The 12063-nt window shown below is 55.1% G+C and overlaps 2 protein-coding genes across 10 annotated transcripts in view; one reads left to right on the plus strand and one right to left on the minus strand.

Annotated features, from left to right (window-relative positions):
• Window positions 1–7340, plus strand: part of TVP23A (trans-golgi network vesicle protein 23 homolog A) — a 31040-nt gene extending 23700 nt beyond the window's left edge. For 5 of the 8 annotated variants that reach the window (XM_036928217.2, XM_036928221.2, XM_036928215.2 and 2 more), the window contains 3 exons: window positions 1688–1799; window positions 6694–6761; window positions 6887–7021. In XM_036928217.2, the coding sequence (XP_036784112.2) occupies window positions 1688–1799; window positions 6694–6761; window positions 6887–6982 (276 nt within the window). In that variant the 3' untranslated portion in view covers window positions 6983–7021. Of the gene's footprint in view, window positions 137–1687; window positions 1800–6693; window positions 6762–6886; window positions 7022–7175 lie in introns of those variants that run through there. The other 3 variants (XM_036928216.2, XM_036928218.2, XM_036928220.2) reach the window with 3 other exon arrangements.
• The window catches only part of NUBP1 (NUBP iron-sulfur cluster assembly factor 1, cytosolic), a 19160-nt gene continuing 7223 nt past the window's right edge, over window positions 127–12063 (minus strand). The window contains exons 4-11 of one of the 2 annotated variants that reach the window (XM_036928213.2): window positions 11369–11437; window positions 8875–8907; window positions 8153–8243; window positions 7347–7501; window positions 4745–4855; window positions 4385–4487; window positions 1025–1108; window positions 127–401 (exon numbers count right to left, since the gene is read on the minus strand). In XM_036928213.2, coding sequence (XP_036784108.2) covers window positions 346–401; window positions 1025–1108; window positions 4385–4487; window positions 4745–4855; window positions 7347–7501; window positions 8153–8243; window positions 8875–8907; window positions 11369–11437 — 702 coding nt within the window. In that variant the 3' untranslated portion in view covers window positions 127–345. The remainder of the gene's footprint in view (window positions 402–1024; window positions 1109–4384; window positions 4488–4744; window positions 4856–7346; window positions 7502–8152; window positions 8244–8874; window positions 8908–11368; window positions 11438–12063) is intronic. The other variant, XM_036928214.2, reaches the window with a different exon arrangement.

A 12063-nucleotide genomic window follows, 5' to 3' on the forward strand; every position in this document is an offset into this window, starting at 1 on the left:
GCTTACGTCCCAAGGCAGCAATAGCTCGGGTGCGAGGTTCTGCAGCTGAACAAGCTCCCAACAGAGAATGTGCCGCGATGCACAGGCTGTTGGTTTTCTCGTGAAGCAGGCCTCGGAGAGGAGCTTTGAAGGAGATGTTTTATTCTTTAAATGGCACACTGTAAAGAATGCCCTCTGCCTATGTTCTAAAGAAATGCGTACAAATAACTACAATTAAAGCATCTGAAAAAGTGACTTCACACCGTGGCAGAGCCTGGTCCCTTTCCGCTGTGACGCCCACTCTGTCCCCAGGCTGCTCAGGACTCCCTGGACATGCAGCTTGCGTCCACAGTGTTGTCCCGTGTCTCAGGAACTGACAAGGCTCTCTTTGGGCTGATGGGGACTACAGAACGCTTGGATTCCTGGAACACAAGACGACAGCCCATCAGTCTCTGCGGCAGTCCTGCCCTGTGCTGGCCAGGACCACCTCCAGGCTGGGGCGCCATCTCCAGATGGCTCAGTTCCCCAAGGGCCCCCGTTTCTGCTTGAGTCTTTGACGGGGGCCTGAAAGCCGCACGCTGGGGTTGTGACCACACGGCTGGAGGCTTCATAGTGGCCCCTTCTACAGATCGAGAATCCTGGGAAGGATGGTATTTGCCCTTGACGCCATTTTACTAGGTAGAAAGAACTCAGCCACAAACCAAGCGTCTGGGGCTCTGTCTGCTGACACCCCTGCCTTCAGTCCCGGGCCTCCGGTGGCTGACCTTGGCTGCAGCTGGCCTGCACATGGGTTCCGTTTGGCTTTTTTTCCCCCCTTAGTTTCTTTTTACAGCTTTACTGAGGTGTGTTTCCTATACCCTAAAACCCACACTCCTGGCTTCCTGGGCTGAGGGGGTCACCCCAGACCCCACTACCCCTACTGTCTGCACCCGAGGCCGCCTGGCGGGGGCCATTTATGAGCCCAAGTGGGATCTGCTCGTAGCCAGCCCACTTTGCTCTCTTACATCACTTCCTGGCCCTGCAGCCACCTGAACTCACCACTTACTTTGAATGATACTTCTGTAGGCTAACGCGGCTGGGGAATCTGGCGCATCGATCAAAAAAGACTGTCCTTTGTCGCAACTCTTACCTTAAAGAGAGAAATGAGAGAAAATTAAATATGTGAGGCAAACATGGATTTTCTGGTGGCAGCGTGACCTTGACTCTTCCTGCACGTGTGCCCTGATGAAGACTGAACCCAGCGCCCTCATGAGGAAGAACAATGCTGAGAGGGAACACAGGGCCTCCAGGGCCTCACCTGCCTCCCCTCCATCCAGCAGGGACCCTGGCCCGCCGGCCGGTGGCCTTTGGTGCGTGTGCCCACGCATCACTGGGTGGCGTGCGACCAATGCAGATTCCAAGGCCCCATCAGGAGCAGATTCGGCAGCCCCTGGGTGGGCCCAGAAGTCTGCACTTTAAAAGATCAATCAGTTCTTTGGGTAAAAAGATGATGAATGCGCACAGCAAAAAAGTACGGAATACAAAAGGTCACACCATGAAAAGCGAGTCCAAAAGCTTCCAGGGTTTCAGATATCTTTCTAGAAATGCTTATGCATATAAATGCAGCATATACAGACTCATATGCTTACAAAGAACAAAAACATGAATGGGAGAACACAATACACACATTCCGTCCATTGCCTTTTCCATGGATAACTTTATCCTGCAGGTCATTCCACGTTGGCGTGCGTTGCCTGCTAGGCTTTCCCGAGACTGTCCGCACCGGTGTCCTCCTGTGACGTGCAGGTTGTCTCAGGACCGTGTGTCAACCCAGCGTCCAGGTGAGCACCGTGCAGGGGCCTCGGGCCATGTTCTCCCCTCCCCTCTGCTCTGCCCACCCAAGTCCACTCAGCTTGCTGAGTGCTGCTGAGAAGCCAGGCCTGTGGTTCCACTACCCACAGCGGCTCTCCACCTGAGGGGCATCCCTGGCAAGGCCGCCTGTGCACCTGTGGTTTCCTCCCCTCCCCCAGTGCCTTTCCCTGTGGGACAGGGAAGGAGCCCCACATGGGCCTGGGCTACAGTGGGGCCATGGTGCAAACAGCTAAGAAAACGGGGTTCATGGGAGCCGGGCTAGGTCTGGGAGGCCCCAGGTCCCAGGACAGTCTCAGAAGGGCCACCTGTTCTTCCAGTTTCCAGCTGATGTTGTGTTCTCTTGGCTTCTCCCGTCTTCCCTTCCCCGGAGGACCTGCCCACCCCTTGCAAATGCACTACGGTTGGTTCCCCATCTTCATAAAACTCCAGGAACAGGCACATCACTCTGAGAATAGCTTGCCTGGAGCACTGCCGTGTTGAGCACTCCCGTGCACCCCCATTTCATCTTTGCAGCTCCCCCTGTAGTCAGCATGGTTATCATCCCCTTTTTATGGATGAGGGCATGAGACTTAGAGGAGGAAATAGGAAGTTGGGGTGTCCAGCCTCGGTGTACAGGGGCTGGGGAAGGGCTGAGAATCATGGCGCCTGGGAGGCGGCATCTCCCTCTGCTGTTGTGTCCCCAGGAGGGGCTGATGCGCGCCTTCACACCCTCCCGTCCATTCCCAGTTATGTGCCTTTGCCTCCGTGGGACAAAAACGGCTCCGGAAGGTCACAGCAGCCTCACCCAGGCCCTGTGCCCCTTCTCACAGTGGGACAGTGCCTACCAGCCGCTCACCAGAGCGTCTCTGATGCTCGCTATGTTCGCTGGCTTCTCTCTGTGGCTTCAACTGGAGGTGCCGTTTGGAAACCTATAATCCATCACACAGGACTGTGCCCACTGGGAGGAACTCAGTTCCAGCCTGGAACTGGGCAGGGAGCAGCCATCGGGCCCCCCTGCCTCACTGTCCTCCCTTGTGAAGAGCTCAGGCCTTGGCTTCTATGTGAGCAGTGGCCCTGACAGCAAGGCCTGCCGCTCTCCCGTGCCCCTCCTGACGTGGTAGCGAGTGGCCTCGGGATCTGAGGCCCGGCAGCTGCTCCAGGCTCCCTCCCAGGCCTGGCTTGGGGGACCCACACTCAGGCAGCAGGTGGACGCTGACGGTGGACAGTGGTCCAGCCCCCCCGCCCTTCTGAATCCCACTTGCATGGTTTGGCCCACTGCCTCCAGAGGCCCTGGGGTGGGAGATACCCACTCATACAACAGCCAGGGGACATGAGGGGAGATGCAGTGCCACTTCTGGTCAGCGAAAACTGCTCACTGAGTTTTATAACACCCGGGAAGTGGGGAAAGCAGTTGTTCTCTATGTTTGGAAGAGAAGCACATACCAGAGATGTGTTCTCAGGACAGGTTCTCCCGGCACCCTAGGTCCTCAGAACAGCCATCTCAGCCCCTTCCCACCCCTACAGGGCAGGCGCCCTCCCGGCCAGGCTCGGGGCCCCTCCTCTCCACTGCCCGCTGCGGACTGGCCCTGAGAGCCGTCCCACTCCCACTCCTGACCGGCCTCCTGAGCTTGCGGGCAAACCAGGGCCTCCCGCCTCCCACACAGCACCCGGCTGAGTTCATGGGGTGACGTGTCCCCTTCCCAATGCTCAGGCTGGACAGCACGGACATCTGATGCCTTCTGTACCCCTACCGTCAAAACTGTGGTCACTTTCCCCGTGTGCGCCCTTTCCTCTCCAGGCCCATGCCTAGGCCCTAGGTGCGTCCTCCCCTCCTCCCCACGGTCCCTCCGGAGCAGGCAGCCCACAGCCCCTCTGCATTTCCTGGTGGCCATGCTTATCTCGGTTTCCCCTGTCCTACCAGAGGAGTCCACACCCGTGGCCTGGCCGCAGAGCTTTCCTCTCCTGGACCCGGCCTCCCCTGCCTCCCCTTCCCTCCCCGAGCCCCACTTCCTCATGGGTGTGGCCAGGTCAGAGGCGCATCGAAATCAAGTTCAACTGGGCTCTCTTGGGAACAAAAATTCGGAGGAGGGGTGTAATTTAGAGTGCGGGTGGCCCTCCCCACCATCCCCGTGGGCAAGCAGATGGGGAGCAAGTGTGGATGGAGAAGGGTCAGCCACCCCCCACCCCTCCTCAGGCCCTGTGCTGCTCGTGGGGCAAGCATCCCATGGGTTTCTGGGGGCCTCTGGTACTGAAAGGGGCGCCTTTCCCACACACCTTGGCCCGTATGGGCAGGCCAGTGACTTCACGTAGTGCTGAGGCAGCGGGCACTTGTGTCATTTCCTGTCCCCTCTCCCTGGGGACTTCCTGTCTAGTGCCCTCTCGGCCTGCACCCCAGCACCTCCTGGAACTCGGGCCGGCCCAGCTGCCGCCACTGACCTCCTTGGCCCCATGCCCACGTCCTCACTGCTTCTCCCAGCCGCAGGTCAGGCTCTGGGTCCCACGCCCACTGGGCCGCGGGGCGCACGGGCGGCTGAGCACGGTGCAGGGTCGGGGCTGCGTGGTCAGGCTCACCCACCTATGCGTGGATCCAGAGGCACTTTGCCGAGGAGAGGAAGCTTCAGGTTCTGGCACATGACCTCCGCGCCCCCGGTCGTCGGCGGGAATATTTGAGACTCTTTCTGTGAGGCAAATAAAATGGGAGGAGTCATGATTTTGTTTCAGAATCCTAAGAATGGACTTTAACTTTAAAGAAACTAAAAAAAAAAATGGCTACTTTGAATGTGAAAGACTAACCACCAGATGAATCTCTATTAAGTCAGCAAGAGAGGATGTCAGTTGTGATGACACCCCCTGAAATGACCGGAGCACAGGCCACCCCCCATCCCCTCTGCCACGGAAGAAGGGTCTGGGGAAAGTGCTGGGCCGGCGCGCTCACCTGGCACTTGGGGCACACGAAGCCGCTCATGTTCTCCACCACCCCGATGATGGGCAGCTTCACCTTGTGGCAGAAGCTAATTTCCTTCCGCACATCCTGGAGGGACACCTCCTACCAAGGGTCAAAAAACCAGGGATTTCAGTCAACATGTGAGAGAAGGAACACGTGGTCAAGGGGATGGCTGCGACATGCAGCTTTACCTTCAGGAAGCCTTAGAGGTCTGTGCCGTCTATTCAAAATAGGCCGACCACACGTAAGCCCTGTTCTAAGTGCCATGTTTTCCCCACAAGGTCAAAAGGATAAAGGTGAAGGGCCAAGTGTCACACGTACCATGAGTCTACGGAAAGTGACCTTTTACGGCACCTCAGGGTTCTACTTTCTTGTCGATACGCTACACTGAGCCAAAATGCACTATTTTCTAGGTCGGGACAGCAAACTCCTGCCTGCGGGTCGAATCGGGCGGGCCGCCTCCGTTTGCGGATAGAGCTCTTTCGGAGCACGGCTGTGCCTGCTTCTCCACATACTGTCTCTGGCTGCGACTTGCCCCACAAGGTACGACTGAGTGGCTGTGCACCCCGTGATCCCAAAACCTAAAATATTTCCTAGCCGGCTCTTTACAGAAGCAGCTGGCTACCCTCTGATCTGGAGTATCGTGAACACAAACAGCCTTCTACACAACAAGACAAGAAGGAATATGTATTTGGATCCCATCAAATTCACTTCTGAACTCTGAATGCTTATTTCACAGCGCGAGTCCTGTGGGTAACCCTGTGCCCTGTTTAACGTCACGGCAGACCCGTGTCCCAGCCCGCCATTGCCAAGCGGGGCTGCTCCTCAGCATCTCTGCCTTTGACAGTCATGAGCTGCCCAAGGTTCTCGTCCGAGTCACCTGCTGCTCTGAGGCCCACCTTGGGCTCTGGCCTGAGGCTGGGCTGCAGACAGACAGGTGTTTAGCCAGAACGTGAGCAGGTGGTTGCCCAGTCTCTGCACCTCACTGCACCACTGGGGCTTTCCCCTTGGGGTCCTGGAAGTAAACGCCCTGCTTTGTCAGGATGATCCCGAGAGAAAGCCACCGGCCCTACCGACTGGACGTGAAGGGCTCTGGGAAGGTGGGCGTCCCTGGTCTGAAATCATGCTCTCCAGAGTTCCTCACAAGGGCACCCACATGCGGGGCGCCCTCCCGCGGCTCCCTGGAGCAGGGCCCGCATCTGCTGGGTCTCTTCCCCTCTTCTCAAGCCCAAGGGACACTGTTTTCTTTCACAATAATTGTTGTATTGGAGAAGCCATCTTTGTGCCAACTGGACTTTTGTTGTTATTGTTTCTTCAAAGACAATGTTTAGAGTAGTTTGGTGGTCACAGCAAAACCGAGCAGAAAGCAGAGTTCCCGCACAGCCCAAGCCCCCACCCACCGTCCCCAAAACACCTCCCCGCTACCAGCATTCTGTCAGTGGTGCTCCAGTCCAGCTGGTTCTCCTTTTCGGTAATTTCTTTGGGACCTACTCTTGAGAGGACTGCTGGTCAAGCGTAGGCCCCAGCCACTTTTAAAAAATTCAAAAGAAAGCATTCCTAAGGACAAATCTATCCTCCCAACGCTGACATCCCCCAGCCAGGTGTCCCCTGCCTCGGCCACCTCAGTGGGGTCCCTTTCCCCAGGTCACCAGAGCGATGTGATGTGCTCAGATCCGTCCCAGCACTCCCCACCCAGGCACCCTCAGGTGGCCCCCTGGGCCTGCTGCCCCGTCGGCAGAGCCTCACATGTGTGCCTGGGTGTCTGGTACCCGTGTTCCCAGTAAGCCACACAGGCCGTGGGTGGGCTGCTCTGTTTTACTGGTGGCCATCCTAGGGCCTGCACACAGTAGGTGCTCAGTGAGGGCAGGGTGAACGTTGAGGGGTCGTACTGACTGGTTCAGAAACTAGCTAAAATAAACCCACTTTACGTGCTTTCTCAGGAGTGGAGAAGATCAGCACGAAGAGACGTATGACTAAAGAGACTCTGTCAGCCTGTGGGAACCGTAAGGTCAGTGGCAGTCAGGCCTGATCACCCAGGATGTCCCTTAGTAGTGCCCCCTCCCAGCCTGGGCTTGGTGTGGCCTGGTGGCAGAGCCTCTAGTGGCTGCTGGTGCCTGGCTCCCCCTACACCAGAGGGGCAGGACACAGCAGCTAACCCAGAGGCCTCCATCTGCAGCCCAGGCTGGTTTCACGGAACTGGGGAGTGCTCTGGATCGTTCTGACATGTGAATGGAAGCAGCCCCACAGGCTACGGGGACTCAATGCAGGAGCACGGCAGGGGTGCCCGTGAGGGACAATCTGACCTCTAGCAGCACTGGGGGTCTAGCTGGCTTTGTGAGGGGAAATTAAAAAGGCAATTTTGAATCACTGTTGTTTAATCTGGGAACAAAAATAACTGGAATGCTTATTGCCAACTGCAAAGGTCTGCACCAAAGACAGACTTTTTGACAAACGGCATCCGCAGAGCCAAAGCCAGGGCTGCTGGAGCATGTGATCTGAAGAGCCGCCTCCAGGCCAGCACCTCGAGGCCCTACGAGAAAGAAACCTCTCCACGTGGTGCCACCTGGGCCCCACCCTGCCGGCCCTCACTCACCTGAGGAGTGGTGATGATCACTGCCCCATCTATGTGGGCCGCGGCCAGGTACTGCACCACCGAGAGGTGCTCGTCCGACGTCCCCGGCGGGGTGTCCACGATGAGGTAGTCGACCTCTCCCCAGTCCACGTCCCGCAGGAACTGCTTGATCATGCCTGGGAGGGGAGACCCAAGAGATGCCTCCCGCCCCCCTGCCAGCACTCGAGACTCTGTACAGCGCAGTGCAGCGCAGGTCTTTGTGCACATTTGGCCTCTGCTCTGGGCCACAGGTACTTGGCCATGCCTGCAGATGCCTGCAGCTGTCACGATTAGGGGGCCCTGCTATCTAGTGGGTAGAGGCCAGCAGGGTAACAGCCTAGGGGGCAGAGCACGGTCCACCCTTCCTTGGACAGAATCATCTGGGCTGAGATGCCAGTGGTGCCAAGGGGCAGGGATGTGCCCTCGAGGACAGTGTGGCACTGGCTCCTTGAGCCTCAGGGCGCCATCAACCTGGTACTGACCCCATCTCCCACACCTCTCTCTGCGGTGTATATAAACCACAGACAAAGCCACAGGAAAGGTAATTTCAGGGCTACACAGGTTTTAAGGAGAAAAACTCAACAGATATTACAAATTACAAAACAGAAACTGGTATTTCTATTCGTTCTCTTCAACCAGTGAAGAAAAAGGCAGCTGGATGCTTAAAAATAATACTCTGCCAAGCCCAGCGGGATGACTGCTACCATCCCGACAGGGCAGGTGGCAAAGGGAACCCGGACGGTTCTGCCCGTGGAAGAATGAGAGGAAAGAAAACCAGAGTGGCCGACCGTGTTTCTTTGGTCCCCTCCAGATAACAGCGTCGTCGGGGCCGCTGAGCAAGAAGCCCACAGACATCACCCCCAGGTTGTCTTCCAGGAACTGGAGAGGGGGGAGCAAGGAACTGTTGACTTAAAACCTCAGTGCAGGGCACTTCCCTGGGCCTGTTGTCTGAGCTCTGGCTGATAAAACCATGCTGGGGGCAGAATTACCATGTGGTCTATGAGCATATTCACTCTGAATCCTCAAACCATTTTTAAGAAAAAAAAAGCGAAGGGTGGGGTTACCCTCTGGGGAGAATTGAAAGAGGCACCGTAGGACTCTAAGCTACAGTGACAGTAAGTTCACGACAAGTGACTGTCGTCTTCCTAGCTACGTCACCTGGGTCGGCGAACTCTGGCCCCTTAGCCAGATCTGGCCCGCCTTCTGTTTGTGCACAGCGCTTGATCAGAAGACAGCCACAGTCATTCATTTACATATTACTGCTTTTGAGCGACGACAGCTGTTGAGTATATGGCCCACAGACTGGAAATGTTCATTGTCTGCCCCTTGAGAGAAGGGGGCGGGCAATCCTTGAGCTTCCCTGTATTCCCTGTGCCTAGAAGTGCCTCCATAACTGGCAACTGAAGCAGGTGGGCTGAGGAAAAGTGTGGCCAGCCCGCCACATAGCCACTGTCTACACACGACCCATAACACGCTACCTTAAAAGTAAGACAAAGAGGTGAGAACTCACCACTGGAGACCAGCCCGAACCGCTCTGGTGAACCTGCACGAACATGGGCATCGATATTCATTTGCAAGAAATTATGGGCTCTGGTCACAAGGCATGCACAGACAAATTTTATGTGGTAAGAAGACAATTTTATAAACTACAACGCATCATCTTAAGTGCCACCACTAAATTCTGAACACGGAGCAAACGGCTGTGGGAGAGAGTTGGTAATGGAGGCTGTAATTCATACCCTTCCCCCACCCCAAGCTGGGTCATCTTGAAACTCTGCTTAGCTATCTGGTCAGAAAACCAAAGGGACCTGAGTTCAAATTTAATTTTGGGTCTAAGGTATTTTAAAAGTGTGACAGAATCAGTTGGGGGGCACTAAGAATATGCAGGTAACTGTGGAGCTGCGAGGTTCCTCTGTAAATGTCCAGGAAGTGGGTGACACAGAACCTGCCCCGTCCCTGGCCTGAGCCTCGGCTGGCCTGTTGCCCAGGGGACAAGAAATCAGGGGACGGGTGTCAGTGGGGAGCCCAGGAAGCTGGACTCTTCCCGGCCAGTAGGCGTCCACTGAGAGCTGGGGTTCACCTCTGCACCACCTACATTATGAAACTGGAACTTCCACAATTTCCAACTGCACGTCAAGCTCAGAAATTATGCTTCAGAGCAACAGAGGGGCCAAAACAGCCAATTTTTCTTAATGAAGTCTTTCTTTTTAGAACGGCTCTACTAATTCAGCTGTTTAGAATGTACAATGGCTTTCGGGATACACACGGAGTTGTACGTCCATCACCACAATTTTAGAGCACTTTCATTACTCCAAGTACCTCATGCCCTGTAACTGTGCCCCGACCCCAGTCCTAGGGGACCCTGATCTCCTCTGTCCCTATAGATGGGTCTATTCTGGACATTTCATAGAAGTCATAATATGTGGTCTTTGGTGACTGGTTTTGCAGTCTTATTTTTATTTATTTATTTATTTATTTGGTATCATTAATCTACAAGTACATGAAGAACATTATGTTTACTAGGCTCTCCCCTACACCAAGTCCCCCCCACAAACCCCATTACAGTCACTGTCCATCAGTGTAGTAAGATGCTGTAGAATCACTACTTGTCTTCTCTGTGTTGCACAGCCCTCCCCATGCCCCCCACCCCACATTGTACATGCTGATCATAATACCCCCTTTCTTCTTCCCCGCCCTTATCCCTCCATTCCCTCCCATTCTCCCCAGTTCCTTTCCCTTTGGTGCAGTCCTATTTTTTAAAAAAACTATTAATTCTTATTTATGCTCGTTCCCTAAGTTGGCAATTCTAAAAGGGGGCAATGTGATGACCCAATACTGTAGAAGAAAATAGTGGAACATCTGTTTGTCTCACCATTTAAAAGTCTCGATTTTGGTAAGATACTTGCGTCCTGGCACAGTAGACAGTAGATGTACACGACTGTCAGGTACATACACACACTCCCAGGCTGCCAGCGTGGGCTACACACCCTGTTACCGACAGGCACGTGGTCCCAGATGTCCGATCTGGCTCTTCTCCCTCACCCTGGGCAGCATCACGCCCCCTCCCAGCACCCCCAGAAGCCAGTCCCAAGCCCGGAGCAGAGCCACAGGATCGGCCCCATCTGCCTCCGGCTGCTCTCCAGCTTCTGCCCCTTGGCCCTCTGCCCCAGCCCCTCCGGCCACCTGGCCGCAGACGGGAGGGGACTGCTGCCTCAGGGCTCCTGCACTTGCTCCCGCAGCCCGGGGGCTCCTCCCGGCTCTCCAGGGCAGGGTGCCCTGGACCACCCCTCCCAAGGAGCAGCTCCCCCCGTCCCGCCCTGCCTGTGCCCTGGCCCTGCTTTGGTTTTCTACTCTCTATTGTCTTCCCGTCCCACGAGGGCTGGAGTCGTCATCTGCTTGTTCACCATGGACCCCAGCACCCAGAACAGTGCCCAGCACTTTGGCACAGCATGAACCAGTCCCGACATCCTGGGACCATCCTAGCCTCCAGCTGGCCTCAGAGCACTGCCCCCGGGGAATCCCTTTCTGGGGCCATTCCTGGCCACCCAGAGGAGACTGGCACCTGCACAGGCCACCATCGCCCTGCCCCCACCTGCTATGTCACTCGCCCGCCTCACAGTCTCAGTTCCCCAGGGGTGACCACAATGGCAGAAACATTCCCTTGCTTCCAGGGCACAGACCCCCAGCAAACCCGGTCTAGAGCTCTTTCCCAGCCAGAGCTGTGTTTCCGTGTCTTACTTCTGCATTTTACTTGTTTCCCTTCCTCTCTAAGAAAGCATTGAAACTAACACTTCTCAAATGGTTTGGATGAACTTTATGTAGGATCCCATCCCCCCAAAGTCACAGCTGTTGTTAAAGTAGATGGGTGGGCTAGTGACCATTACCTGATTTCATCACTTCCACATTAAAACGTAGGGGCTCTGCTGACCTCTTTGTTTGGAGTTAGTAGTTCGGCACTACAGTTTGCCCTGAGAGAATGCTCTCCTGTTTGGTAAAGTTATTACCTGTTCTCCTTCCAATCCCATTATCTTGGGAATTGACGGCCCACATATATCAATGTCTAGGAGGGCAACCTGCAGAACAGAGAGAGACCAGAAGAGCAGTGACTTAACTGAACGTGCAACCCTGCAGATGGGCACAGCTGGGAGGGAAACGGGGATCGAGGAAGGGAGGGAGTTAGGAAGACAGAAAGAGAGTGGGTCAGATGTGGACCACATGGAGTCTTGTGGGGCAGAGTTAACAACATTTATCTTCAGGCCACGGAATTTACAGTCCAAAACTCCTAAAGAGAACTTGACAAAGTATGGCTGACCGTTGAACAATGCACAGTCAGGGGCACCAACAAAATCTGTGTATGATCTTTGACCCTCCCCTGCCAAAACTACTGATGGCTTCCTGTTGACCAGAAGCCTTAACATAAACAGTCAATGAATACATATTTTGTATACTACATGTACTCTTACAATTAAGTAAGCTAGAGAAAATTTTTTTTCAAATTGTTGCAAATATCCAAAAGTTCTTCCAATATATTCATTGAAAACAAGTCCGTGTATAAGTAGACCCATGTTCCAATCCATGCTGTTCTAGGGCCAACTGGACGTCAACACCGCTGAGCCTTCCCTACCCCCAGCCCGAGTCCGGCTAGCTGCAGGGTGACCTTATGGCCTGGGTCTCCGGTCACCTGAAGACTGAGGTCCAG

This window comes from Manis pentadactyla, chromosome 10, assembly GCF_030020395.1.
Source record: "Manis pentadactyla isolate mManPen7 chromosome 10, mManPen7.hap1, whole genome shotgun sequence".
Classification (NCBI taxonomy): Eukaryota; Metazoa; Chordata; class Mammalia; order Pholidota; family Manidae; genus Manis; species Manis pentadactyla.